We start from the raw sequence: 26,463 nt of genomic DNA on the forward strand, positions 1-26,463 counted from the left end.
TTGTCAAATTGGTCTGGTTACTATCAGACATTAACAATCAAGGTTCTGATTTTTGGAAAATGTTTGGAATATAGTATTTATTGTAGATTGAGAACAGATTTATGTGATATTGACATTCAACTGGACAATGGGTATGAAAAGTCATCAAAAATGTCACCAAAACAGGAGATGTGACAGAATGCATAATCACAATTTTATGCTTCCCCTCCCCCCAAATTAGACTAATAATTTCCTTCTGGTAAATGGAATATGCATATCATATAGATTCCAAATGGAACATGAATATCATCTGGGTTTAGAAAAAAGGTGGGTCTACAGCTACTGTTTCAGAAAGGTGTCTAAGAATACATTGTGAAAGAAAGCAGAGTTTAAAAATCAAGACGCAGAAGAGTATGACCCTACAAATAAAATGAAATGTGTATGTCTAGTTTAAGAAACTATTTTACAATGGTTACCTCTGGGGAGTGGGGTGGGAAGTATTTAATCTATTTCCTTTTGGATTTTGTACTTTTATATATTTTTTAATTTAAAAAGATAAATTATCATTCCAATCGAAGCATATGATTAATTCGAGACATCCATTTTCACTCCTAGATGACACTTCCAATTGAAAGCACAGAGCTGTGACATTTCAGTCAGTTTTAAGGTGCTTTTCATTACCTAAGTGGATGCTTCCTTCGGGGCACGACCTAACCACCTAACCACCTACCAAGATGGGGACCACTAGAATGGATTATTCTTTCACCTGCAATGATCGCCTTTACTAGCTAGACCTGTAGTGTGCTCAAAGTCATATCTCAATTGAGTGAAGGAACAGAACCTAAGGGACCACAGGTTTGGGGGCTGAATGTGGGAGGGTTTGGGGGAGAAGCTGGGGTTGGGAAGCACTCGGCAGTGGGTCAAGGATGCAAAGTGGCAAGGGTGGGGAGGGCCAGCTGTGTGTCCTGCATTTCTCTTTCTTTTTCCTTGTCCTTGGGTCCACTTCCTTCTTGGGCTCAGATTTCTAAGGAGCACCTGTCACACAGGGCCCTTATGATCTTCACGGCTAAGGCTTCACAATTCTATTGTAGTTTTCCTCACTGCCCTTGGCCCATTCTCCCCTCTTTCTCTGAGGTGTTTCCAAGAACCCAGACCCTTCCTCTGTTCACTCCCTCACACAATGAAATGCCTGGGGTCAGAGGGGATTCCTGCCTGATCAGATATAGGACTATTGGATAAGGGGATTTGCACACAGTATGAAGACAGTCAAGGAAGAGGGAAAGTGATGTTCAATGATCTCTGAACTTTTTATTGGCCTCTTGTCCCTCTCCCAAGGGATGCCCCACTTCTTCTGCCTTAATGCCTCAGAATTTTGGTGTCATTGACTTCAGACACAACTTTGCCATCCACAATCTTGCGAGTGGTGGTCTTTTGTATGGATTGCATGGAGTTGCTGTCCAGGGCGTCACTAAGACTGTAACAGAAGACAAAATCTCAGTTATAAACAGCCCCACAGAGAAAAGAGATGAAGAAAGTGGAGGGAAAAATCCTCTGGATCCCCACTTTTATCTTGAACCTCCATAACCACTACTCCCTTGGAGACACAGGGGCACTCCCTGAGCATCAGCTCAGTGCTCAGTGGGGCTTACCAAAAGCTCAAGATTTGGGGAGAAGTGATACTTGGACATTAGTTTGTGTGGGTGGGAGGAGAGCCACACTTACTCGAAGTCCTCCCCCTCTTCCAGCAGGCGGCGGTAGGTGGCGATCTCAGCCTCCAGCTTGACCTTGATGTTTAGCAAGGCCTCATACTCCTGGGCCTGGCGCTGCCCCTCTGCCCGGGTCTGGGCCAGCTCTGACTCCAGGTGCAGCAGGATCCCGTTGAGCTGTTCCATCTGCATAGCATAGCGTGCCTCCACTTCTGTCAGGCTGTTTTCCAAGCTGGCCTTCTGCGGGGGTGAAGGGTTGGGTGAGCCTCGACATACAGTGGAGGGAGAGTCTGAAACTTTTAGCAGAGCTGTTCAGAGCTCAGGTCTTCATGCTTTGCAACTTTTTTGAACACCTACTTTGTGCCAGGTACTAGGGTAGCGGGTAGGAGCAGTAGGAAATGCAAAGAGAAAAAACTCTTTCTGAGCAAAAGGAATTTATGATGGCAGGGGTAGGATTTGGGTTAAGATGGGATTGCGCCTGAGGGCGACAGACTCCAGTGGCCAGGGAAAGTTGGGGCAAGTGAAGCGAGGGCTCTTACCAGATTTTTCATCGAATTCAGGTCGATTTCCAAAGACTGGACTGTACGTCTCAGCTCCGTGAGTGTCATCTCAGCAGCTCCTATCTCAGCGGTCTGCGAGGTGACTACCGTGGTGCTCTCCTCAATCTGCAGGAGGGGTGTGATCCTCAGGTCCCTCCTTCTCTGTCTGCCTGTCTCCCTCCCAACCCCTTGGGCCTCTGTGCTGAGCAGGTATCCGTCCGCCTTCCCCTCTTGTACCTGTTGGGACCAGTACTTGTCTAGCTCTTCTCTGTTCTTCCGAGCCAGCTCATCATACTGGGCCCGGATGTCCGCCATGATCTTGCTGAGGTCCTGAGATTTGGGGGCATCCAACTCCACGGTCAACCCAGAGTTGGCGATCTGGTTTTGTAGACCATTTACTTCCTAATGGAGGGAGGGACAAAAAAATGAGGAGGGGGTCACGGTAGGGTTCCAGTAAGGCTCTTCAGCTGCGACTGCCTCTTCCAGGCCTGCAGGATCAGTTGGAGAACAGAGGAAACTCTCAGCTTTAAACTCTGGGCTTTCTACTCCAGATGGGTAAAATATCACTCACTCACTGCCCATGCCTGTAACTCACAGGCGATTTCTCTCTCCTCACTTCACCCTGTCCCTCCCTCTAGCCTCCTTCCATAAGCCTGCTCTTTACCTTCTTTCAGCAAGCCCCGCCAGCTCCACCTACTCTCACTCCTCCATCACCCCTCACTCCTAGTGCTTCTATCTTTGTCTTCATCTTGTTCTCTCACCCATGGCCTCTTGATTTCATCACACTAACTCAGGTGACACACTAAGTACGGCCCAGGCTGGTAGTTCTGAACTTCCCTGTAAGACTACTTGTAGGTGGCCTGCTCCATCTATTTGCCCACCCAGACTTGTCTTGGCCCCTGGTTCCTGGCCTGGCCAGTGGCCCCTCCTTGCCTCCTCATGGTTCTTCTTCATGAAAAGCAGCTCCTCCTTGAGAGCCTCAATCTCTGTCTCCAGCTGCAGTCGAGTGATATTGGTGTCATCGATGACCTTTCGGAGCCCATTGATGTCACTCTCCACAGACTGGCGCATGGCCAGCTCTGTCTCATACCTGTGGGAGTGGAGGCGATCAGATGGGCACCCATCTCTAATCCAGAACCTTCTCAACCTATATCACCTCCTAAGAGCAGCACCGTACCCACTACAAACTGGCAACCGAGTCAGGAATCAGATAATAATCCTCTGAGCACCATTCCTGGCAGTTGGGGGCCAGTCTCCTCAAGCTGGGTTACATAATAAATAAACCGATGGAGCCTAACTCTCATCCACCCAGCTCCACCCACAGTTGAACAAGATCCCACTGTGAGCCCTTAGGTGACCCAGCCCCAGGAGCAGAACATTCTTAGCTCCACCCCCAGCTCCCTAGCCCCTCCAGCCTTACTTGACTCTGAAGTCATCAGCAGCAAGGCGGGCATTGTCAATCTGTAGAACGATGTGGGCATTGTCCACAGAACTTGCAAAGATCTAGGGAGATTGGTGAGAGATGTTGCTCCATGAATGGGAAGTCAATGATGAGATGGGCTGAGTGTGTCGGAGGCGTTAAATGTCTCAGTGAAAACTTCCTGGTCCCAGGAATAGCCACCTTCCACCTGTGCCCCTCACCCTGTTCCCTCCTTTCCTGGAGTCCCAAATCTCAGAGGTCCCACTGGTCTCCCGCTACCCCTCCCTCAGGGCCTCTGCCGGATAGCCTGCTTGCAGTAAGCACCTAACAAGTCCTCTCTCCGGCCCTCTCCTGAGAATTTTTTCCTAATGCACCTGCTCCCCGCCCCGCCCCCCCAGGCCTCCCAGTTTATTCTTAGACTCAGCCTTAACTACACATCCTCTTAACCCTCCGACTGTCCTCACTTGCCCAGAAGCCAGGGTCTGGGTCCTTTTTATGGGCCTTGTCTCACTTCCCTCCATAATGTCCGCTTCCCAGGCGAAGCTCCTGTCTCCCCTTTCCCATTACCTCCAAGGAAAGGACCTTCCCACGCTCGGTCACCACCCTTGGGGTCCCTGTGGCCAGGGGTGTGTGTGGAAATGCAGGGCTTTCCTAACACCCTCCATGGACAATAGGAGGTTGGGTGGAGATAGAAAGGGGGAAGGAGTCGATTCACCCCACCCTGTTAAAATTCCTGTCCTGGGGGGAGGGGGAGGCAAACAGGGCTGGGAGTTGGGCTTCTCACTCCATGCCCCCTTACCTGAGCCCTCAGGTCCTCGATGGTCTTAAAGTAACGTCCCCAGTCTCTGACCTGGGGTCCCTTCTTCTCCAGGTGTTCCCGGATTTTGCTCTCCAGTCTCCGATTATCAGCCTCCAGGCTCCTCACCCTCTCCAGGTAGGAGGCCAGGCGGTCATTCAAGCCTTGCATAGTCTCCTTCTCGGTCTGGATGCCCCCTATGCCCGCTAGACCTCCCGCCATTCCCGCGGCCAGGCCCCCGGACCCCCAACCACCGCGGACGCTGGTGGAGTGGGATACAGAGATTCGGGAGCCGGAGCCCCCTGCACCTGCATACACGCTGGCCGCGCTGCTGGCCGGCCGGACCCGGTGGCTGGGCGTCTGCACGGAGCCCAGGGTCCGGTAGCTGGTGGAGAAGCTGGAGCGGGTGCTGAAGCTCATGTTGTCCACGGAGGAAGGTGAGAGGCCAAGACTCAGGTTCGAGCCGCGGAGAGTGCCAGATCTGCAACTCAAGTTATATCACAGAGGGAGGAGGTGGGGTCTGGCTGGGCTAGGCTCCGCCTCTGCCCCTGAGTCGCCACGCAAGCCTGGGCCACAGGCACAGGTAGACCGCAGTGGAGACAACGTGTCCTCGATTCCAAACCCTCCCCATTCTTCCCCCGCCCCTCAATTCTTCAGAAAGGGTGTGACTTACCGTTACGGACCGGGCAGCAAGCAGGTGATGTTGGCTCTGGCAGCTCTGGGCAGGAAATGACGTTATTATACCCCTCCCCAGGTAGAGGAGGTGCTGGCCAGTTGAGAATTTTGGGTTTTGGGGGCTGAGAAGTGAAGTCCGGTGTGAGTCTCCGTAGCTGTCCTCAGCCTGAAGCCCAAGTTCTTTCCTGCTATGGGGATCTTGGGGGGAGGGGGAATCCTAGAGCCCCAGGAGTCCGGGTAAGAAAACTTGGGGGCTGGAGAAGAGAAAAAAAAACTTAATCCTGAGCCTCAAATCACCTGAACGCGTTCACTGGCACAAAGTCCTGCGGGTATCATATAGATGTGTCTGTCAAACACATTCACTCACCAAGTATGTTCAGACTCCTGAAGACACACTCACCCCTCTCCAACTCACTCTCATGGAGGTCTGGACTCAGTGGGATACTTTCTAATTTGAACAAGGGGCACGTCCTCGCTTCTACACACCTATGAATCAGCCTTGCCCACACCCTTGGGTAAAGAAATCTACCAGGAGCTTACAGTTCAACAAATAGTTTTGGGGTAACTACTGTATGTCAGGCCCTGTTCTAGTTGTTGGGGGAACAGGAGTGAGTAACTGAGACCAAACTCCCTCATGGAGATTGTAATATGTCCCACATGGTATTGGGGGGGCGGCCTCAGAGGACAGACAGGCACATCTAGAAACAGTCCAGCTGCGACTTAGCCCTTTTGGCCAGCCCCCCTTACTAGGACTTTTCTGCAGGCCCCCTCCTTTCCTCAAAAGGCTCTCTGGATCCCGAGCCTGTCCCCAGGGGGCTGCCTCCTCCAGGAAGCTCAGGTCAAAAGAATGGAGGTAGAGAAGTTCTGACTGTTCCCTGTGCCCCTGAAGCTGGATGACCACCCCCTGCTAAATGAACTGGAGGAATCCAGAGGAACTGGGCCTTCAAGTCTGTCATCACCAGCAGCTTCTTTGTCCAGCAGGGTCTGGCATTACACATTTGTCTGTGCTCTTTGCTCTGGAGTGGACCTATTGATTCTTATCGAGCTGCCTGCTGAACTGCAGAGGTGGAAATAGGCAGAAGACTAGGCCTGGGAAGGAAAGAGGGCCTGGGAGAGGCTGGGCCATGGGACCACCCAGGGAGGCTTGGCCCAGGACTGCTACTTTCCAGTGGGCAAAACCCCATAGTACTCAATGGGAATTGGCCAAGAGAAGGTCAAAGTGGAAGCTGGCCAAGGGAGGGTCAGGGCTTGCCGAAGGCCAAAAGGCAAATGAAATGCAAAATAGCATACAAGCAAATGCCCGCTCATTTTGCATGGGAGGTTTCTGGGAGATTAGAGGTACCAGCCAGTCAAAGGGGTTTCTCTTGATGTCCCCCTCACTTCTCTTGATGTGCCCCTGGGTTCTAGAATTGACATGTTGTGCAGAATTGCACAATAAGGTGTATAGATTGAACATGTGATAATTGTCTTTGCTGTTTCTACTAAGCTTGAAGTAAGCCAGTTTGGGTACTTTGCTAGCCGTGTGACCTTGGGGAAGTCACTTCTGAACTTCAGTTTCTTCACTTATAAAGGGGCACTAATAAAACCTGTCCAATCTATCTCCTGGGGTGGCAGTGGATGTAAATATTAATTATCACTCACTCATTTATTAAACAAATACCAATTACCTAATGCAGAGTAAGTCTCTAAAACATCCAGGAGAGCATAGGTGGGTGGGGAGGGGGGAAGAGGGGAGTGTCATCAATTTAATTCTAAAAATGGCTCAAGGATGTAAAGTCACTTAAGATGCCTGGGAGACTTTGAATTCCGCTGGGGATCTGGCCCAAATTCCAGATCTTATCCAAGCTCTTTCCCACATCCTTCTCTGATCCATCCTCCCCCACTCCAGCTTCTCAGGACGTTTTGGGGGTCTGTGGAGGTTTAGTCCAGGGGCAGGAGTGGGGAAAGCTGCCAGTTGAGTCTTATCTCCTTCCCATAGCTCGTCAGTGGCCACATTCCTGACCTCTTGCGGCATCGGGGCAAATACCGACCTCAGGTTTCCAGCACCAGCCTGCGCTTTTCCACCACTTCCAGATTCCTCTGTGGTTCAAGGCCTTTTCACTCCCGCCCCCCACACTGCCTGAGAAGCTCTGGAAGAGCTGGGGAAGGGGACGTGAGGGAGAAGTTTCGGTCCCCAGATTTCTAGCCCTGGGGCTCTCAGACAGTGTGGGGATAGGAGGCAAGGGGAAGGGGGGAGGGGTGATTGGGAGGCTGGTCCTGGGAGAAGGAGGGGCCCTGGTGAGAGGTTCCCGGAACAAAGTGAAAAGGCACTTAGAATAAAGAGATCCAGCAGAATGGAGTCCTGAAAGGGGGGAAATGGTTCCCCACCATCATCCTGCTCTGCATTCCGATGTCCTGCTGAGGGACAGTGGGAAAGCTGAGGGGCAGGTTTAACTTTTGAGTAAACTCCGAGATGATCCCGGTAAAGGTGGGTCAGTTCATTCTTCCCCCTCCCCACATTCTCCCTCTGAGGGCTGGAGCCAAAGGCCCTGGGGAAACTAGATGGTGGAAGATTAGAGGATTAGGCAGGATCGTGAGGCCTGGAGTCCTTCAGGTTTTGCTGAAAATTTCTTGCTCATCTCTGACGGGAGCGGTGTGTGTGTGTGGGGGGGCGAGAATAGCAATTGAGAAGGGAGAATACTTTAGAATAGCAACTGAGGTTTGGGTGTGTGGTGGGGGTGGGGTGCGTAGAGCCCAAATAGTAAGTAACTGATTCCCATCCTCTTTTCCAAAGGTGTGATTGTGTGTTGGAGAGAATGACAGGTCCCTGTGTTGGGGAAGGTTGGAGGCAACCAGATGGGTGAGAGGATGGCCTTGGGAGACTCACTCCAACTCTCCTCACTGGAGGGCCCAGAGCATGCCAGCGGGCCCCTCACAGGAGGATTCCAAGGGCTACTGGAAATGATTTTGATTTAAACAATTAATGAAAAGGGGGTGCCGGGTTGGGGGTGGCTGGGGGACCAGCAAGTGTGGTTAGGTGGGCTGTGGAGGCTGGTGGGATGATGTGAGTTGTAGCTGGGTTAGGTGTAGGACCCAGTCTGAATCTCTCAAGACTTTGAGAATTTCTCTGGGGGGGTGCTCCTGCCACGTTTGTAGGCCCTGGCTTGACCTGTCCAGTGTGCAGTGGGGGAGGGGTTCTGAGAGCTCAGGCTGAGAGGGTCAAAGAATACTCTGACACTTTTATGTCGTTGCTTCAGTTGGGTTTGCACCCAAGGGGTCATTCCCCAGGAATAAAGAAAGGAAAGATCAGTGCTGAGGAGCACATGACTGACTGTCCAGGGATCTTTAGTGCTGAAACTCAGAGAGGATTCCTAGGAATCTGACTCTTCTATGAGCTCCTTCTACTCCCTGGGCCCCCCTGCAACCTCTTCTGGCAAAACTAGCTCTTACCTGCCAGAAGGGGCCTCTCCTAGTCTTATGACCTCTTCTTCTGACCCGGTCCTCCTGGTCTCTCTTCAGGTACAACTCCTATACCTCAGTGTCATCCCTCCAGCCTATAATCTTTTCCCAATCTATGGAGAGGTGGGTGGCATGCAGGATGAGCATGGCATTTGGTGTCATAAGACCTGGTTTCAAGGTCCCACTGCTGGCTAGATGATCTTGGGCAAATTTACTTGCCTTGGTCTCCCTGGCTGTAGAGTAAGGATAATAGGTATATTTACTCCAAGAGTTTTCATAAAGATCAAATGAGAATCTATTCAGAGGAGTTTGACAATTGAAAAGCCAGCTGATTTTCTCTCTTGTCTGGTTCACCCTCACCTACTCCTTTTCTTCCCAGCTCCCTTATTTTACCCTCACTACTCTCTAGACTTCTGCTCCCGGTTCATCACTATTCCTTTCCTTTCAAACTGGGCACAGGGTAAGGGCAGCTAAGACTGAGTCTATGGAAAAGGGGGTGAAATTGAACAACAGAGTGGCTGAGAACCTATCTGAAAGTTCTCCTGCCCATGGCCATCTCTCTATCGATCTCTCTCCCTTGGTTTTAGACTTGGCTGAAGCGTGTGGTAGGGGATACAGCTTTCAAGGCCAAGGCCTGCCCTTAGGGCTTTTGCACAAACTTGACAAAGGTGGCCTCTTCCTTGGCTCCTTGGCCTAGTGCCTTTGTGCCCTGACCAATCTGTATGGCCAGATATGGTGGCCCTGTCTGGAGTCACCCACCTAGAGATTTGGGGGAAACCCTGATGTGAATGAGATGACCTAAGGAAAAGGGTGAGACAAAAGAAGTGGGCAGAATCTGCAAGGGGAGGGGTTGGGGTTAGGGGCTAAGGCAAGAAGAGGAGGAAAACATGGGAAAAGATGGAGAAAGAGGAGGAGGCCCAGGTTCCTGCCGGCTGTCAGGAGAGAGGTATCATGGAAGCCCAGGAGAAGGAGTTTCCAGGAGGGGCAGTCCAGAGGCCAGATACACAGACAGATCAAGGAGGCTGAGGACAAGAGCACTTCCAGTAAAGTTATGGACACTAAAGCTGGGAGCTGCAAGGCTGAGGAGTGAGTGGTTAGTGACAAAATGGAAGCAGAGCGTAGACTTCTCTTTTAAGAAGTTTGTCAGGGAAGGAAAGGAAAAAAATAGGATAATATCTTGCAGGGAGCAAGGTTGATGGAAGATTTCTTTAGGATGGTACAGTTTAGCCAAGCTGTTTGACAATTAAACAAGAGATAATGATAAATTGTAGTTGGTGTTATGCCAGGGCAAGTCCAGGGACAAAGGGGAGGCCATTGCAACAACCGCTAACCTAGCCTAAGATCCTGGGGGAATTGACATTTAAGCTGAAACCTGCAAGGTGATAGTACTAGTAGGTGGCACAGCTGGGATTTGACATGTGTAACTCTATGTGCTCTTGCATCTCTATCGATGGGAAGAGTGGGACAGAGGAAGGAGGAGACTGCCGCACAGGTGCTGAGAAACATGGTCTATCCACAAAGCGTGAAAGGATACGTGAATGATTTTGAGGTCCCAGTGGAGGTTACGCAGCATGGCTCAATGACGAGCAATCACCAAGAAACGATCTGTATTCTGGGGCATCTCTCACTGAGAAATGAGAAGGTGGGAGTGGTGGAAACTCAGGAGCAAAGGAGTCTATAGGCTTAAAACATTGATGAAATGACAGACTCTTGGGGAGGGTTGAATGGGGAAGCAAAGGCAACTGGAAGACCTCCGTGGAAAAGGAAGAGTCCGGGAGCTGGGAGCTGACATGACGGATGACATGACGAATGAGAGCTATATAGGGAACATGAGATGTGGCATGTCAGGGAGGGGATTATCAGAGTTTAGGATGAGAGCAGTTGATGTCATTCGAGAGTGGCCGAAGGTGCTGAAAATCATGGAGTTAAGGATTCAAGGAAAAGAGATGATGAGAAAAGAGCATAGATTTTGGAGTTAGATCTGAGTTTATATCCCTGATGTTCAGTTTTTTTTTTTAAATTCTCTTGTTGCAGGAATTAAAGGTACATAATAGGATCTGGAACATAGCATGTGCTTTTCAAGGGTGCCGCCTTGCCTCTTTCTGGAAGAATCATCAGCATGAAGGTTCAAGTCTCTCTGTTTGGTTCAGTTTCACAATGAGCTGGAAATAGAAAGATAAATAAAAAAATAATAATCAAATAGATGATAATTACAGGGCACAGATAATTTGGCAAACAAAATATGAAAATCTCTATCAAAGGAGGGAATAATTCATCCATTCATTCACTATTTGTAAGGGATTTACCATATGCCAGACGTGTTCTAGGCTCTGGAGATGTAGCCAAGAAAAATCAAATAGGTTAGCTTGCTTTGACACAACTCACATTCTAGGTGTTGAAGGATTGGGGTCATGGAGAACCTTATGGGGGAGGAAATGCTTGGATAGAGCTTCAAAAAATGAATAAGAACTTGCTAATGAGGCAAGGAAAAGGCTTTCTGCATAGAACCACCAGCACTGTGACCTATTATAGCATCCATCAGAGTCTCCACCACCAAGTTTCAGAACTGTATCTCTTGCTAGTCACTAGATATTATCCCCAACTGGAGGATTCAAAGAAATCATAAACTTATCAGATCTAAGGCCGAATGGATAATCTTCCTGCATCTGCTTTTTTTTTTACTTGCCTTTAAAAAATTCAGATTTTGTGGTACAATTTGCATATAGTAACATTTACCCTTTTTAAGTATACAGTTCAATAAGTTTTGACAAATAAATACAGTTGTAGAACTGCTACCATAAATCAATATATAAAACATTTTAATCACCTCAAAAGTCCCATTGTGTTCCTTTATAGTCAATCTCTCTCACCCACCCCAGCTCTGGCAACCACTGATCTGTCTCTATAGTTTTTCCTTTTTCAGAATGTCATATAAATTAAATCATACAGTATGTAGTCTTATGTCTTTGGCTTCTTTCATTTAGCATAATGCTTTTGTGATTCATCCATGTTATTGCACATATCAGTAGTTTGCTCCTTTTTATTGCTGTAAAGCATTCCATTGGATGGAGGTAAAACAATTTGTTTATCCATTCACTAGTACATAGATATTTGAGTTGTTTCCAGTTTTTAGTAATTATGAATAAAGCTATTTTTATAAACATTTGTGTACAGGTCTTTATGTAAATAAATATTTTCATTTCTCTTGGATAAACTACCCAGGGATGGGATGCTGAGTTATATAAGTATATGTTTTTTTTGTTTTGTTTTGTTTTATTTTATTTTATTTTGGTTTACATTTTAGCACATTTTATTTATTTATTTTTCTGGATTCATCGTACAATTCAATGATTTTTTAAAATTATAGTTGGCATACAATAATATATTAGTTTTAGTTGTACAGCAGAGTGATTAGAGATCTATACGACTCACAAAGTGATCACCCCACTAAATCTAGTACTCCTCTTCTCCCTTACATATTTATTAAAGCGTATGTTTAACTTCATGATAAACTGCGAAATTGTTTTCTAAAGTAGCTGTATCATTTTGCATTCTCACCAATAATGTATGAGGGAGTTCCAGTTGCCAGTTGCTCTGCATCCTCACCAGCACTTTGTATTGTCTTTTTTTTTTTTAACTATAGCTTTTCTGATGGGTGCATAGTAGTATTTCATTGTGGTTTTAATTTGTTTTTTCCTAGTGACTAATGATGTTGAGCATCTTTTCATGTGCTTTTGTTGCCATCTGTATCTCTTCTTTAATAAAGTGTCTGTTCAAATCTTTTGTCTATTTAAAAATATTGATTTTTAAAAATCATTATTAGAATTTGAGAGTTTTTCAAAAATAAATGTGGGTTTAATTTCATCACATATGTGATTTATAATTATTTTCTCCCAGTCTGTGGTTGTCTTTCCAGTCTCTTAACAGTGTCTTTTGAGGAGAGGTTCTTAATTCTGAAGAAGTCCAATTTATCAAGTTATTTTATGGATCATGCTTTAGTGCTGAATTTAAGAAATCTTTGCTTATCTGAGAGTCACATAGATTTTTTTCTGTTTTCTTCTAGAAGTTTTATGGTTTTAGGTTTTATATTTTGGCTTATGATTTATTGTGTTAATATGTTGGCAGATATTTCTCCCCATCTGTGGCTTATCTTTGTATTTTTTAATATAAAATTTTATGTTATTTTTCATCAGCTCAAGTCAACAATTTAAAGTGAGAATTAAATGCATTAAAGGGAAAATAATTTTAGAGTAAAAGGTGGGTTAGAATTTTCACAGAGGTAACAAGGGTTGCAAGGAATGCATGACACAAAAATATCAATTAAATCTTCTAAGTTTGACTGCAATTAATCTTGCCCAGTATACCAAAACTACATTCATATCATTTTCTTTTAATTGACCATATTGTGCTTTCTTACAGATTTTTCAACAGTCATGAAGCTTTAAATTTTATACAGATGGTTGATTATACTATAGTACTTAAAACATGTATCTAAATTTAAAAAAATATTTTTATTTTTTCAATTATAATTGACATACAATATTATTTTAGTTTCAGGTGTACAACACAATGATTAGATATTTATGTAACTTACGAAGTGATCACCCTGATTAGCACCCATCTGATACCATATATAGTTATAACAGTACTTATCTTTGTATTTTCTTAACAATATCATTAGAAGAGATGAAGTTTTAAATTCTGATATAATTCCATTATCAATTTTTTCTCCTAAGTTTTGTGTTTTTGTATTCAATCTAAGAAATCTTTATCAAACCCAAGATCACCAAGATTTTTTCTTGTGTTTTCTTATAAAAATGTATAGTTTTAGGTTTTATATTTTGAGTTGATTCTTGTCTATGATGTGAGGTTAACTTTTTTCTTTTCATGAGGATGCCCAAATGTTGCGGCACCATATGTTGAAAGGACTATTCCTCTTCTAATGATCTAGTTTGACACCATTGTGTGAGTCTCTTTTTGGAATTTATTATGTTCCAATAATGTATATATATTGTTATGCTGATACTTCGCTGTCTTTATTACTGTAGCTTTATGAAACGAGATAGTGTGAGTCAACTTTCTTCTTATTTAAAATTGTTTTGGCTGTTCCAGGCTTTTTGCTTTTCTGTATAAATTTTTAGAATCAGTTTCTCAATTTCTAAGTAAAAGCTTACTGAGATTTTCATTGGGACTGCATTAAATTTGTAGATCAACTCAGAGAGAGAATTAGCATTCTAACAATATTGAGTCCTTCATTTCCATGAACTGGATATATCTCTCCATTCATATAGATCTTCTTTAATTTTTCTCATTAATGTTTTTTAAAAAATTTTCAGCACATAAATCTTGCACATATTTTGTTTGATTAGAAGATGTTTTATGTTTTAAATCTGATTGTAAATGATATTGCGTATTCAATTTCAATTTCTGATTCTTCATTGCTAGTATATAGAAATACAATTGATTTTTGTATATTGAGAATTTATCTTGAAACTTTAGATTCTTTGGGATTTTTTACATAGAATATTATTTCATTTGTGAATAAAAGCTTTATTTCTTCTTTTCTAATTGATATGCCTTTTATTTCTTTTTCTTGACTTGTGCTGGCTAACGCCACCAGTACAATGTTGAATCGAAGTGGTGTAAGCAAATATCTTTGCTTTGTTCCTGATCTTGTGGGGAAAGCATTCATTCTATTACTATTATAAACAATGTCAGTTATAGGTTTTTGTAGATGCTTTTCATCAAGTTGAGGAAATATTCATAGTTTTCTGAAAGTTCTTAATCATGAATAGTTGTTGAATTTTGTCAAATGGTTTTTCTGCATCAGTTGAGATGAACATGATTTTTCTTTTTTAGTCTGTTAATAAAATGAATTACATTGATTGATTTCAAATATTGAACCAACTTGTATTCCTGAGAGAAACCTCACTTGATTATGATGTATTGTTCTTATTCATTGCTAGAGCTGACTAAGGATTTCGCATTGAAACTCATAGAGGATATTGGCCTACAGGTTTCTTTTCTCGTACTATTTTTTGTCTTGCATTGATATCAGGGTAATGCTGATCTTATAAAGTGAGTTAAAAATTATTTCCTTCTCTTCTATTTTCTGGAAGAATTTATGTAGAATTGGTGTTATTCCTTCCTTAAATTATTGCTTCACCAATGAAGCAATCTGGGTTTAGAAATTTTTTTTTTGAGAGGTTTTTAACTAAGAATTAAATTTCTTGGGGGTGGCTCCATAGTGTAGTGGTTAGCACGTCTGTTTTACACGCAGAAGGTCCTGGGTTCGCTCCCCAGGTGGAGCCACTGACCATACCCCGGGTGCACCAGGTCCCAGGTGCACACCACGAGCAGAGGAGACGCCCCGCCTTCAGAGATCCAGTTCTTCAGGGGAAATGGCAACCTCCATAGGTCAGGAGTAGAAGCGGGGGGAGGGGTTAAAGAGGGGGAAAAAAAAAGTTAAATTTCTTTAACAGATATATAACTACTCAGGTTATCTAATTATTTTTACATGAGCTCTGGTAGTTCGTGTTTTTAAAAGAATTTGTCCATTTTGTCTAAGTTGTCTAATTTATAGGCATCAAGTTGTTCATAATATTCATTTATGATCCTTTTAATGTCTATAGGATCTGTAATGATACCCTTTTTCATTGCTGATACTGGTAATTTGTCTGTCTGACTGTCTGTCTGTCTGTCTGTCTGTCTCCTTCCTGGATTGAGGTTTATTATAAATTTTTATCTTTTTCAAGAATCAGCTTTTGGTTTCATTGGGTTCCTTTACTGATTTTGTTTTTAAGGTCATTAATTTCTGCTCTTATGTTTATCCTACCTTCTGCTTGCTTCTTGCTTTGGTTTTAATTTGCTTTTTTTTTCGGTTTCTTAACTTGGAAGCTTAGATTTTTATTTCAAAGCTTTCTTGTTTTTTTTTTTAATATAAGTGTTTAATGTTATAAATTTATCTCTATGCACAGCTTTATCTGTGTTTCAAAATGTTTAATTAATAAAAAATATTTTTAAAATTCCCTTGTGATTTCTTCTTTTATCCATGGGTTATTTAGAAGAATGTGGTTTAATCTCCAAATAGGTGGGAGATTTTCCAGATATCATTCCGTCATTAATTTCTAGTTTAAGCCTCTTATTATCAGAAAACATCGATCATATGATTTCATTTCTTTTAAATTGGTTGAGAATTGTTTTTTGATCCAGAATATGGTCTATCTTGATGAATGTTCCATGCACACTTGAAAAAATATGTAATATGCTGTTCTCGAGTAAAATTTTATATATATTCATTAGATCACATTGGACGATGGTATTGTTCAGGTCTTCTATACCTTTACTGATTTTCTGTCTATTTGATATATTAATTAATGAGAAAAGAGTGTTGAAATCTTCAAGTATAATTATGGATTTGTTTATTTCTCCTTTAGTCCTATCCATTTCTGTTTTATGTTTTTAAAAATTTTGTTGTTGGGAGCATATGCATTTAGGATTGTTATATCTTCCTGGTGAATTAGCCCCTTTAGTATATATGTAATATCTCTCTTTATCCTAGATATATTCCTTATTTTGCACTTCATTTTATCTGATATTTATGTGACTTTCTTCTAATTTTTCCTTCTCAGGGAATAACATCACCATCCAATGAGGCGTCAAGGGCAGAAGCTGAGTTGTCATTCTTGACACCTCCTACCCTTCACTACCATATTAACCCATTATCAAAACCTGTCCATTTTACCTCTTAAATGACTCTTGACTCTTTCTACTTCTCTCCAGCACCACAATCACCACCCTAGTCCAAGTTATCATTGTATTATCTCTTGCTTGGATTACTCTATTTGTTTACTAATTGATCTCTTTGAATTTGCTGTGGCCTAATTGATTCGCCACACTATAAGCAGGCAGAATTTGTTAAAACACACAAATGAAGTCACCCCTCTAATCTAATTAGATCTAATTAGGTCCTATTATTCTTTAAAATTTTTTTTTATTGAAGAAATGATTTTAATTAATTTTTCTTTTCCTTGCCTACCAGGTCCTATTATTCTTAAAGCAAAGTCCCTACATCTTAAGATGGCTGACAAGGCCCTGCATGGTCTGGCCTTCCCTCCCTCTCCAGTCTTCTCCTGCATCTTTTCTCCCTTTTAAGATGGCTATACTGCCTTTTATTCTGTTTCTGGAACATGTCATGCTCTTGCTTACCCAGGGCCTTTGCACGTACAATTCCCTGTATCTAGATCATTTTTTCCCCTTACTATAGTTTTTTCTGTTAACTTATCCTTCCTATCTCAGTTCAAGTATTACTTTCTCAGGGAAGTTTTCTAACTCCTTTAAATTTATGCCAGGTTCCTTTGTAATATACTTTCACAGTATCATGTTTCTATCATTTAAATAATTTATAGCAATTTATATTATGTCTCTTTTTCTCTAACTACATTATAAGCTCCAGGGACCGTGTCTATTTTGCTCACCATTGTGTTCTTAGTGCCTGAATTTACTAGTTGCTCAATAAATATTTGTTGAATATAGGGAAAGCCAACAGATAGCAGAGAAAAAGAAGAGGCAGAAGATTAAGTGGAAAAGATTGGCGGTAAGAATTGGGTCAAGAAGGCATTGTTGGCCATGAAGAGTTTGCACTTCCTTGGTTTTCAACTTTATTTTGTACCGGATACATTGGGGAACATGTTATAAATGCAAGTGCTTAGGTACCACCTCTTTTTGCACAATAATACTCTTTGGGGTTAGGGTCTCGGCCTCTCTTTATAACAAGTTCCCTAGAGATATATTGAAAGCTGAGGGTTACTGTTTTAGGAACTGGGGAGACATTGAAACTTGAAGCAGGGAAGTGTCATGATCAGAGTTGCATTTTGGCAAGACTGTTCTAGCTGGATGTCCTGGAAAGATATGAAGGGATCAAGATGAGATTACAGCAATCATGTCCACAAGTGACAATGAATGCCTTGAACTAAGGGAGAATTGATGGAAATACAGGGAAGAGAATAGATTTAAGGGAAATGTAGAAGTTAGAGTTGGCTAATATGGGGAAAAGAGAAGTAAGAATAGCAACAATAATAACTAACAATTGTTGAGCATCTGTGAGGTGCCAGGCACCATTCTATAAGCTTTACACCCATCAAATTTATTTAGCCCCATAACAACCATATGAGGAAGGTTATAATACTATCCCTGGGACTTTAGGTAATTCCCAGTTTTTCTCCTTTGAAGGGAAAGATGCTGCTCACCAGATAAGAATGACAAGAGAAAGTGAGGCCAGGAGAATGACATTAAATAATTATTTCAGTTTAGAACCTACTGACTTTGAGACTTGGGTGAGACATCCATGTGCTGATTGGAAACAGGGGTCCGCAGCTCTCCTGAGAGTCTGGAGATGGCAATCCAGGAGCTATCACTCTGTGAGTGAATGGGATTGGCCCAAGAAAAGAGGTTGAGAAGAGATTCTTAATCTGGCCTCTGTGTATGGATTTCCTGAGCACATGAGCCTCTTGAGTTATGATTGTGTCTCAGAGTCTCAAAGAGATGCATGGCCCACCAAAAAGATAAAGGACTGCAGGAGCAAGTAATGGGTAGTTAAAGAGGTTTCAGGAATGAAGGTTGAAAAAGAGTAGCCAGTGAGATAGTTAGAAATTCAGAAGGAGATGTCAGGAAGCCAAGATATCTTGTCTTGTTTTGTACATATACAGTATGTATAGTCTTTCTAAAAAGAGGGAGTAGTCATTGGTGTCCATTGCAATATTCAGAGAGGTTGGATAAGAGATAGCTTGAAAAGAGCCCACAAAATTCGGCTCTTAGTTGATCAATAGTGGATTTAATAATTTTTGTGGATGGTGGCTGGGGTGGGGGTAGGTAGAATGAGGTGAGAAATGACAATGAACATGACCTCCTCTTTTGGGAAGTTTAGATACAGAGGCAAGGAGAGTGAAGAGTCAGGGGTCAAGGATGATTTTCCTCCCTCCCTCCTTCCTTCCTTTCTTCTTTTAAGGAGAAAGGGGCTTGCGCATGAATACAGATAGAGGGCAAAAATCCCTCCTGAAATAAGGGTGGGGGTAGCAGAATGAGAGAAAGAAGCTATTTGATGGAGTAAGGTTCTGAGGGGTGGATTTCACAGTGCAGGTGGAAAGCCTGCCCCTGAGCACAGGACATCCACCTCTACCTCCAAGAACGAGCTAAGGGAGGGAATGGATATAGATAGCAGGTGAGGGAGGCATTGTTAAAGATGGTAATGGCAGCCATGGGGGCCCCTTCGGGCACCAAGAGTATATGATTCTGGTGACTAAAAGACAGGAAAGCGTGACAGTGTGTCTCTGGTCTCTCATACTGGCTGAAGAGACTCCCGCTCTGAAGACGTCACTGTGTTTTCTTTAGCCTGGGACATCATATTCCTTATGTTCTGCCTTGTCCTCCTCCAGGAAGCCTTCCTTGACTGACACGCCCACACTGGCCCTTTCTAGCAGTTGGCTCAGTTCTCCATTTCTCTGGTTCAGTGTCTGTCTGTGTGTGTCTGGTCTCAGGAAAGAAAGCTCACAGAATGGGGTGGGGAGGGGATGGGAAGACATGTGTAGTAAACCAGGTGGCTTCTTCCTCAGGACTGCCCTTCCCCAGCTCTCAGGATAGGCTCTGCCCACAAGGTGGTGCTCCACCAGAGAAGGTCTGGCTGGCATGGTCTGGGCAACCTGCCCAGTTGGCAGGCTGACAACAGGGCCCTCACTCTGGCCCGGGACCTTTGCTCCCTGCCCTGATGGCCCTGGCCTCCGTTGCCATGGCTGCTCCTTAGTTTGGTATAAACAGAGCCTGTTCTCTTCATTTCCAGCTTGCTGACATCCAAGTGTCTCCCCAGGGCTGGAATTTTAAGTGTCCAGGTGCCTCCCTCTCCCCGACCCCAGGGGAAGCACAAGGATGGTGAGTCATCAAATTAGGCCTCTTTCCACCCCCTCACTGTTCTCTGAATGACTCTGCTGCTCCCTCCTGCCCAACCTATGTCCTGCTGGAATTGGGGAGCGATGGAGAACAGGGCTGGGATTCTTGTGGTCTATCAACTTGGGTTGTAGGGTGTAGGGAGGAGCCTTTCTGTCCCAGATTACCTCCTTTGGTCTCTTTCTAGTCAGTGGAGGCCCTCCTGAGGCCTATCTACTCCCTGGTATCAGTGAGAGCAATCACAGCTTCTTTCTTCCCTTATCTTCTGGATTCTTGGGGCCCGAGGTGAAGGAGAGGAGAAGATAAGAAAAAAGGAATGTGAGGGAGAAGAAATAGAGATTTGAGGGGAGAAGAGGACTCATCTGGATAGAACAGAATCATAGAATCATTCATTCATTCATTCATTCATTCAGTGAATCAAACAAGTTTCTGTGTTGGGTGCTGAGGGAAACAGAAACATGTATAAGACATGACCCTGCTTTTAAGGGAGGTGACTTGGTGCTGGTGTGAGAGCCCTGGACTTGGAATCTAGGGATTCTGGTTTGAGTCCAACTACCACTTTCTGGACAAATTACTTCCCTAAGCCTTGGGTTCCTCATCAGTAAGTAAAGATAATGATACTAAGCTCTCAAGGTCATTGTGAGGATCACAGGAGATATTAGCCGATGTTCAATGTATGTTATATGAAGATCAGGTTTACAATCAGGGAGGGGTGCTGAGGCAACTGTAACCCAGCCCAGGGGTGTAACAGAGGCCCATTTTTGGGGTCTCTATGGGTGTGGCCACTTCTGGCACTGGCGACTGGGGCGGTTGTGTGGGGAGGTGCCTAGTGTGTGATTTTCATTCAGTAAATGTTTGCAGAATGAATGGGGTGTGCTGGAGCCAGGAAGGGTAAGGTTTCAGCAGGTGTAGCTGACAGGGAGGTACTGTGGGAAGGAAGGGCACAGCCCTGGGGCTAGGGCAGGGTAGTGCCAGGTGGGAAAGGCTCAGTTCTGCTGCCAGATGAATTTGACCTTTATTCTGAAGGCAACGGAAAGCTCTGAGCATGGGAGTTCCAGGATCAAAGTGGTGTTTACAGACCAGTCTGGCTGAGCACTGGGAGAAGACATCTTGGAGCCAAATGAGTAGCGGGGACAGGGACAGAGGGGCAGAGGGAGAGAGTGTATAAGTCTAGGAGCCTGAGGGCAGGTGATGATGTCATTTTCCCTTCCAGCATGTCTCCAGGGCCTCTGTCTCATTTGCCTGCAAAAAGGAGGAGGGAACATTGAAGGGAGGTAAAGAATTTCTCAGGGACACAGAGAGCAGGGAAACATTGCTTGCTTTCTCCTCCTCCCACCATGGGACAAAGGGCCCAGCTCAGAGTAATGGGGTGGAAAAGAGAGAGGAGGACAGGACTGGAGCTAGGACCTGGGTCCCTTGGTTTTCTCAGTCTTGCTTCATTCTTCCAAGAGATAAGATAAGTCAACTGTGGTTTTTAAAGCTAGAGAAGTAGTAGTTAATGGTGGCAGAGAGTAAGAACCCATTAGGCCCCAGGAAGAGCTGTGCATGATGAACCCTAGAGCTCAATAACAGATGTTGTCCATCCCCAGGACCTAACTTTTCTGGGAAGAAATTTCTGGTCTGGGACTGACTGTTAGGAATCTGAGACCTTTAGCCTTTGTTGGCACTAGTCGGCTTGATTCATCTCTTCTCTCCCTTTGCTCCTTCTCATTTCCAGTTAAACCACACACCCTGGAGTGACTCAGGTATGCTGCCTAGGACCCCCCACCCCCACCCCAATACCCCCAGCCCTGACTCAGCCTGAGCTCTTAGGAATGCAGAGATAGCTATCCTAGCTCTCCTGTGGTGGAGAGATAAGGTTTATGGCCCTGGACAGACTCATTCTCTGTGGTCTGTTATGTACACATACAACCAATTGCATTCCTCCCAGGCCTTATCCTACCTTACTCTGTCTCTTCCAAGAATTGCAGACCATCTGAGAGCATAATTTTCAGAAAACTGCTCGGCACCTGCTCCCCTGAAGGCTATCTTCCCATCCTCCCAGCCTTGCTCTACTCCTGCCCCATTGAGGCCCGCTGCTCCCACTCTTATGTTTCTTGGCTTCTGGGCAGGCCTGACTCAGTCTAGGTCTGAGAGAAAAGAGACCCAGCACAGATCCCTTTTCAAAGGAGATCTCACTTCTCTAGTCACTCATTTCCACTCCTCCTCCTCCTCCTCCAATTACTCAGTCCTTCCTTTGGCCTATCTTTTTGTTCCCTTTCAATACTTTAGTAAAGGAGAATGTGGTATGTTCACTGGTTGTTTCTGCAGTGGTCAGGACTAAGGCAGACTGGAGTGCAGCTGAGGGTGTGTTTTCTTAAAAGATCCCTTGATCTTGCCTGGGGGGAAGGTCAGGGTGAGGGGGAGAGGAAAGACAGCAGGAATGGTGAATTCTTGGAGATTTATAGTTTTCTTCCATTCCAGTAGGGGTCCTATATCAGAACTTTACAGGGGGCATCAAAAATCTTATAAACATTATCATCATGTAATTTATTTTATATATGCGAGAATAAAAGCCGAGAGCCCAAATCAAGTATGATTTCAAGTTTAATGTGTTCCCCACTACTTCTTAATCACTGTGAGAAGTTTGAAATTCTAAAAAACCAAATTAATTTAAATGCAATTAATAATCAAACATAATTTCAAGGAATTTTAGAAATAAATGGTACTTCTCCTTCATTAGACAGATGAGCTTAGAGAGGAGGAAGTGACTTGTCCAAGGTCACATAGCAAGTTAGAAACTGAGTTGAGACTAAAACACAGGTTATTTGATTTCCAAATTTATGTTTTCTCGCTATCTCACATTGTTTCAAGAATTGTTTAGAACAATTCTCGAGATGAAAATTAATTTTAATTTCATTTCATTTTCATCACAAATCCTAGAGTACTTTGGAGGTAGTGGAGGAATTTGCAGAAGTGAAAGGACTTGAGGTTGTGTCAGCTCACAGGATGAGTGGGAAGGGTGGGATGTCGGCAACTGAGCCAGCCAGCACCCAGCTGTCCTGGGATTCCTAGGCCTCCCAGATCAGTGGGGCAACTTCTGCCAGCCTTCTGGAAGGCATCCTCCTTTATCAGAATTGCTGGCTGATCAGAGTCAAAGCCTTCATGTTGGCCTGGAGAGTCTGCATTCCTCACTCTTGTATCTCTCACCCTGTTTCTGGCTAAACTCAGGGGCTTGGGAAACCTAAGAAACTAAAAGAGTTGGATTAAATTCTGATCCTGGCACTCGCGTGCTCTATAACCTTAGGAAATATATTGAAAGTTTCTGAGCTTCTGCATCTCAATCTGTAATGAGGCTATTTGTACTTTCCTTATAGTTTAATTGTGAGGATTAAATGGGGTTATAAAAAGTCTATGGTACAGGAAGTGCCTGGCATATAGTACTGTCTTGGAGGACTAGGGCTAGAGGAAGGCGTAAGGCAGGGAGGTGAGGCATGGCGTTGAAGGCAGACAGGGTCCAGCTCTGCCTCTCCCATTTGCTAACTGCTAGAGCACAAGCTATTCTTAATCTTAAGGCTGTTTCCTCACCTCTAAAATGGAGATAATGCTTATTTCATAGTTTCTGTAGGGATTAAACGTTGTCATTCCCTCCTTAAGGGAACTCCTAGGCCATTAGGGGTGTCTGGACCCATGCCCAACTCTGGGAGACCAGGTCAGAGCTGGGGATGCCAAATCAGAGTCCACGCTGGAAAGCTGAAGGGAGAAGTCTGGGAGGGCTCCCTGAAGAAGGTGTTCGGGCTGGACGGACAGAGAGTGAGGAGGAGGATCCCTGGACTGGTGAACTGTATAGGTGAAGAAAGAGTCTGCGTAGGAGCTGTCTGCCAAGTGGAGCAGGGTTAGGCCATGTGTGAGGAGGGGCAGTTGTGGGTGGAGGGTTAGTGGGCTGGACCTGGGAGCCATGGGCCCAGGGGTCTAGGAGGAAGCCCAGGGTGTTCGATTTCTACAACTTGACACTTGTGAGCCAGAAGTTCTGGTCTAGGAGGGAAAGGGCCCTCTCCCTGGTGGGGCTTTCACTCCTCTGCCTTCCATGTTTTGAAGGCTTCTTTTGCTGCTTGCGCTTCTCTTGGCTTCTTAAGATGGTCACCTGGGGAGACAAGGAAGAAGGGCTGGTGCCGCCTCGGGGAATAGATGGCCTTAGCCTGGAATTCTGCTGGAAATGTATAAACACACACTGAATTGTGTTGCCATGGGAGCTTACCTGACACTTCCCTGAGGCTAAACTGGCCTTGGCTGGCCCAGGCCCAGTCCATTTTCACCTTCCAGGTCAGAAGATTAGCCATAAGAACTGTGTCCCACTTTGGGGTTATCTTAGCCCTTGAGAGACCACGGAATCCAAGAGGGAGGTTGGTAATTGAGTGGAAGGTAGCAGGGCTTTCCTTGACCTGAGCTGCTCTCTCGCTCTCTTATTTCTCTACACACACACACACACACACACACACACACACACGATGGTACGGTCTGAGTCAATGATTTGTGAATTCATTCCTCATGTATGATGGAGTGGAGTGCCTGTTAGGCACCTTCAAACACTGTAGATATGGTAGTTAACAAGACAGTCAGGGTTCCTGCCTTTATGGAGCTTTCTTTTTGGTGGGGAGAGGTTTCCCGAAGTCTATCTAAATCCCTAAAGCCAGAGAAGCAATTTAGGTGTTCCACAAATATGAATTAAGTGAATATTATATATATATAGCTAAATAAGAAAAAAGTTTTAAAATCATTTCTTCTGGGTTATCCACATTTCTGCTTCCCTTGATGGAGATAATTGGACACCCACTATAAGAGAACATAACTGGAAAGAGCATGCTCAGACTTTGGACTTACCCCAGACTTGAGATCAAGTCTTGAAGGACTTTTAGTTTCCTCATCTGTAAAATGAGGATAATGTTGCCTTTCTCATGAATTATTTTAAGATTATCAATAACATATATAAGAGATCTGACACTCTGACACAGTGGGAATCCAATAAATAAGAGCTGCATCATTATCACCATCATTTCCCACCACCACTACCACCACCACCACCACCAGGGTCAGCAAGGAAGAGACTTGGGCTGAAAGTTGGGGAAAGGAAGATGGTGTCAATAGGCAGGGCTCAGTTTGCATGGCTAGCTAGGAATTGGATTTGCAAGCTTCTGCCTTACATGGAGGCAGATTTTTGCATGTTATCCTTTATTACTCTCCTATAGATGCCTCCTTATAGCCCCAATTGCCACCTCCCTCTAGTTAACCTCAACCTTTCTGAGCCAGCCCTCTCTCCCAACTGGGCACCTGCCTTGGGCTAGGCAGACACTGCAGAGAACACAAAGATGCATGAGACACTGTTCCATCCTTCAAGGAGAACACCAGGACTTAACTCTCACAAGGCAAATGTGTCAGAGCTGGTGCAAACACAAGTTCCACGGTGGGGGTGGTGGTCTTGAAGACAGTGAAGGGGTGGGGTAAGCTGCACAGGGGCAGGCTTTAGGAAAGGCAGGAGGAAGGCCAGGGAGGGATGGTGAGAGTCAAGCTAAAATTGACTGAAAATCTACTGATCAGGCACTGCCCCCTTATCTCATGTTCATATCAGTCCTTTTAGGTAATTATTACCCGCATTTTTAGGTGAGGAAGAGGAACTTCAGAGAGGTTAAGTAATTTGACCAGTAAAGAAGTGGCTCCAGAATTCCTTTGACCGCATTCACTCTCCTTTGACTTTCAGTCCACCAGTGAGGAGTCCTTGGATTCCAGTTCTTCCCTTCACAGCTCTGTGAACCTGGGCACATTCCCACTCCTGCCTGGCAGGGTCTTTATGAGTCTGAATGAGGTGTGTAGCACACGTGATAGGCCTTCAGGACATGTTTCTGGAGCTCCCACAATCCATCGATGCTCCGGTGCCCTTGACCTTCTGCTCGAACCTTTCTTTATGCAGGGGAAACCACAACTTCCCAGAACACACCGCAGAGTCCACGTTCTCAAAGCTTAGTTTTGGGAACTCTGTGGAAGAAGTCTCTCTGGGGGCTTCTTCCATTCATTCTAGTTATATCCCTTGGGCCACGTAGATGAATGTCCCTTCTTCCTCCTGGCAGTCCGTGCCTCCTCTTTTTCTCCAGGGCTTGCACTCCCAGGTCCTATAGCAGTGTCTCTGTGGTACATGGTTCCCTATCTCCCATCTCAGACATCTTGCATCGGCTCCCATTTGTCCAAGTGCCTCCTAAGAGTCAGACAAGATCCTAACACTGTTCTACAGGCATGGCATGGTCAGAAGGGAGAAAATATGCCTGCTCACATTTGCATCTACTGCCGAGTACCATGGAGGGTTTATGGTGGCCTCATCATGCTGCTAGTGAAGTGAAGGCATATGTGCGTGTGTGCATGCGTGTGCGATAAAGGTAAGGAGGCAAGTGTAAATCATGTATTCGGCGGGAGGGTCTGCATATTCACTCTGAGGCCTCTACTGTGGGCAGGAGCCTTGCCAGATAGACACTGGCACAGAGATAGGAACAAGACACTGACACTAGAGGACCCAATCCTGTCTGCCAGGAGCTGTGGTCTGACAATGATGAGATGAACATGATGGCATGGCTGGATTCAGTGGCTCATGGTAAATGCGTGCACTAGTTTGGCTAAAGTAGAAGGCACTACGGTTCAGTAGGGAGTTACCAGAAGTGCATCTGAATCACCTTCTTGATTCTCTTAACCTTGGACTCAGCCATGCCACATCCTTTGGTTTTTCCTCACAACATCCGTTGTGTTTTATTCCATCCCTGTATGTCCATCCTACTGCTCCTACCACACCACATGCCTCCTAAATTGCATTCTGAAATAGCCCCTTGTCTAGTCTCCTGCCTTCAATTTTTGCCCCTACCTTCTAACTTGCATATCTCAGTCTACTTAATCTTCCCAAAACACTACTTTAACCATGTCACTCTCCTGCCCCACACTTTCACTGGCCCCTGT

The 26,463-nt window shown here is 44.8% G+C and overlaps 1 protein-coding gene and 3 long non-coding RNA genes across 4 annotated transcripts; 1 reads left to right on the forward strand and 3 right to left on the reverse strand.

Annotated features, from left to right (window-relative positions):
• Window positions 1-1,262: 1,262 nt before the first annotated feature.
• Window positions 1,263-4,955, reverse strand: KRT18 (keratin 18). Its single transcript, XM_039862259.1, has 7 exons — window positions 4,444-4,955; window positions 3,645-3,727; window positions 3,158-3,314; window positions 2,462-2,626; window positions 2,225-2,350; window positions 1,702-1,925; window positions 1,263-1,453 (listed from the first exon to the last, which is right to left on the reverse strand). Exons 1-7 carry the CDS (start codon window positions 4,858-4,860, stop codon window positions 1,336-1,338), a joined length of 1,290 nt encoding a protein of 429 aa, XP_039718193.1. The 5' UTR covers window positions 4,861-4,955; the 3' UTR covers window positions 1,263-1,335.
• Window positions 4,956-7,355: 2,400 nt separating this feature from the next.
• LOC120602229 (uncharacterized) lies at window positions 7,356-11,387 on the forward strand. The gene is made up of 3 exons (XR_005652663.1): window positions 7,356-7,582; window positions 7,889-7,954; window positions 10,588-11,387. It is a non-coding gene; the product is annotated as an uncharacterized LOC120602229 (long non-coding RNA).
• On the reverse strand, window positions 10,680-25,278 carry LOC120602232 (uncharacterized). The gene is made up of 3 exons (XR_005652666.1): window positions 25,117-25,278; window positions 24,352-24,395; window positions 10,680-10,715 (listed from the first exon to the last, which is right to left on the reverse strand). It is a non-coding gene; the product is annotated as an uncharacterized LOC120602232 (long non-coding RNA).
• On the reverse strand, window positions 20,366-21,775 carry LOC120602230 (uncharacterized). Its single transcript, XR_005652664.1, has 2 exons — window positions 20,899-21,775; window positions 20,366-20,733 (listed from the first exon to the last, which is right to left on the reverse strand). It is a non-coding gene; the product is annotated as an uncharacterized LOC120602230 (long non-coding RNA).
• Window positions 25,279-26,463: the final 1,185 nt, after the last annotated feature.

Source organism: Pteropus medius, unplaced genomic scaffold (assembly GCF_902729225.1).
Source record: "Pteropus medius unplaced genomic scaffold, Ma_sr-lr_union100, whole genome shotgun sequence".
In the NCBI taxonomy this organism is placed as follows: Eukaryota; Metazoa; Chordata; class Mammalia; order Chiroptera; family Pteropodidae; genus Pteropus; species Pteropus medius.

Bases quoted from the DNA above. Each gene is read 5' to 3' on its own strand.
- KRT18 (XM_039862259.1), bottom strand. From the start codon at position 4,860: ATGAGCTTCAGCACCCGCTCCAGCTTCTCCACCAGCTACCGGACCCTG. The intron at 2,351-2,461 runs GTACAAGAGGGG...CCCCTCCTGCAG, and splicing joins ACAAGTACTGGTCCCAACAG to ATTGAGGAGAGCACCACGGT. The intron at 1,926-2,224 runs GTAAGAGCCCTC...TCACCCCCGCAG, and splicing joins TGAATTCGATGAAAAATCTG to AAGGCCAGCTTGGAAAACAG.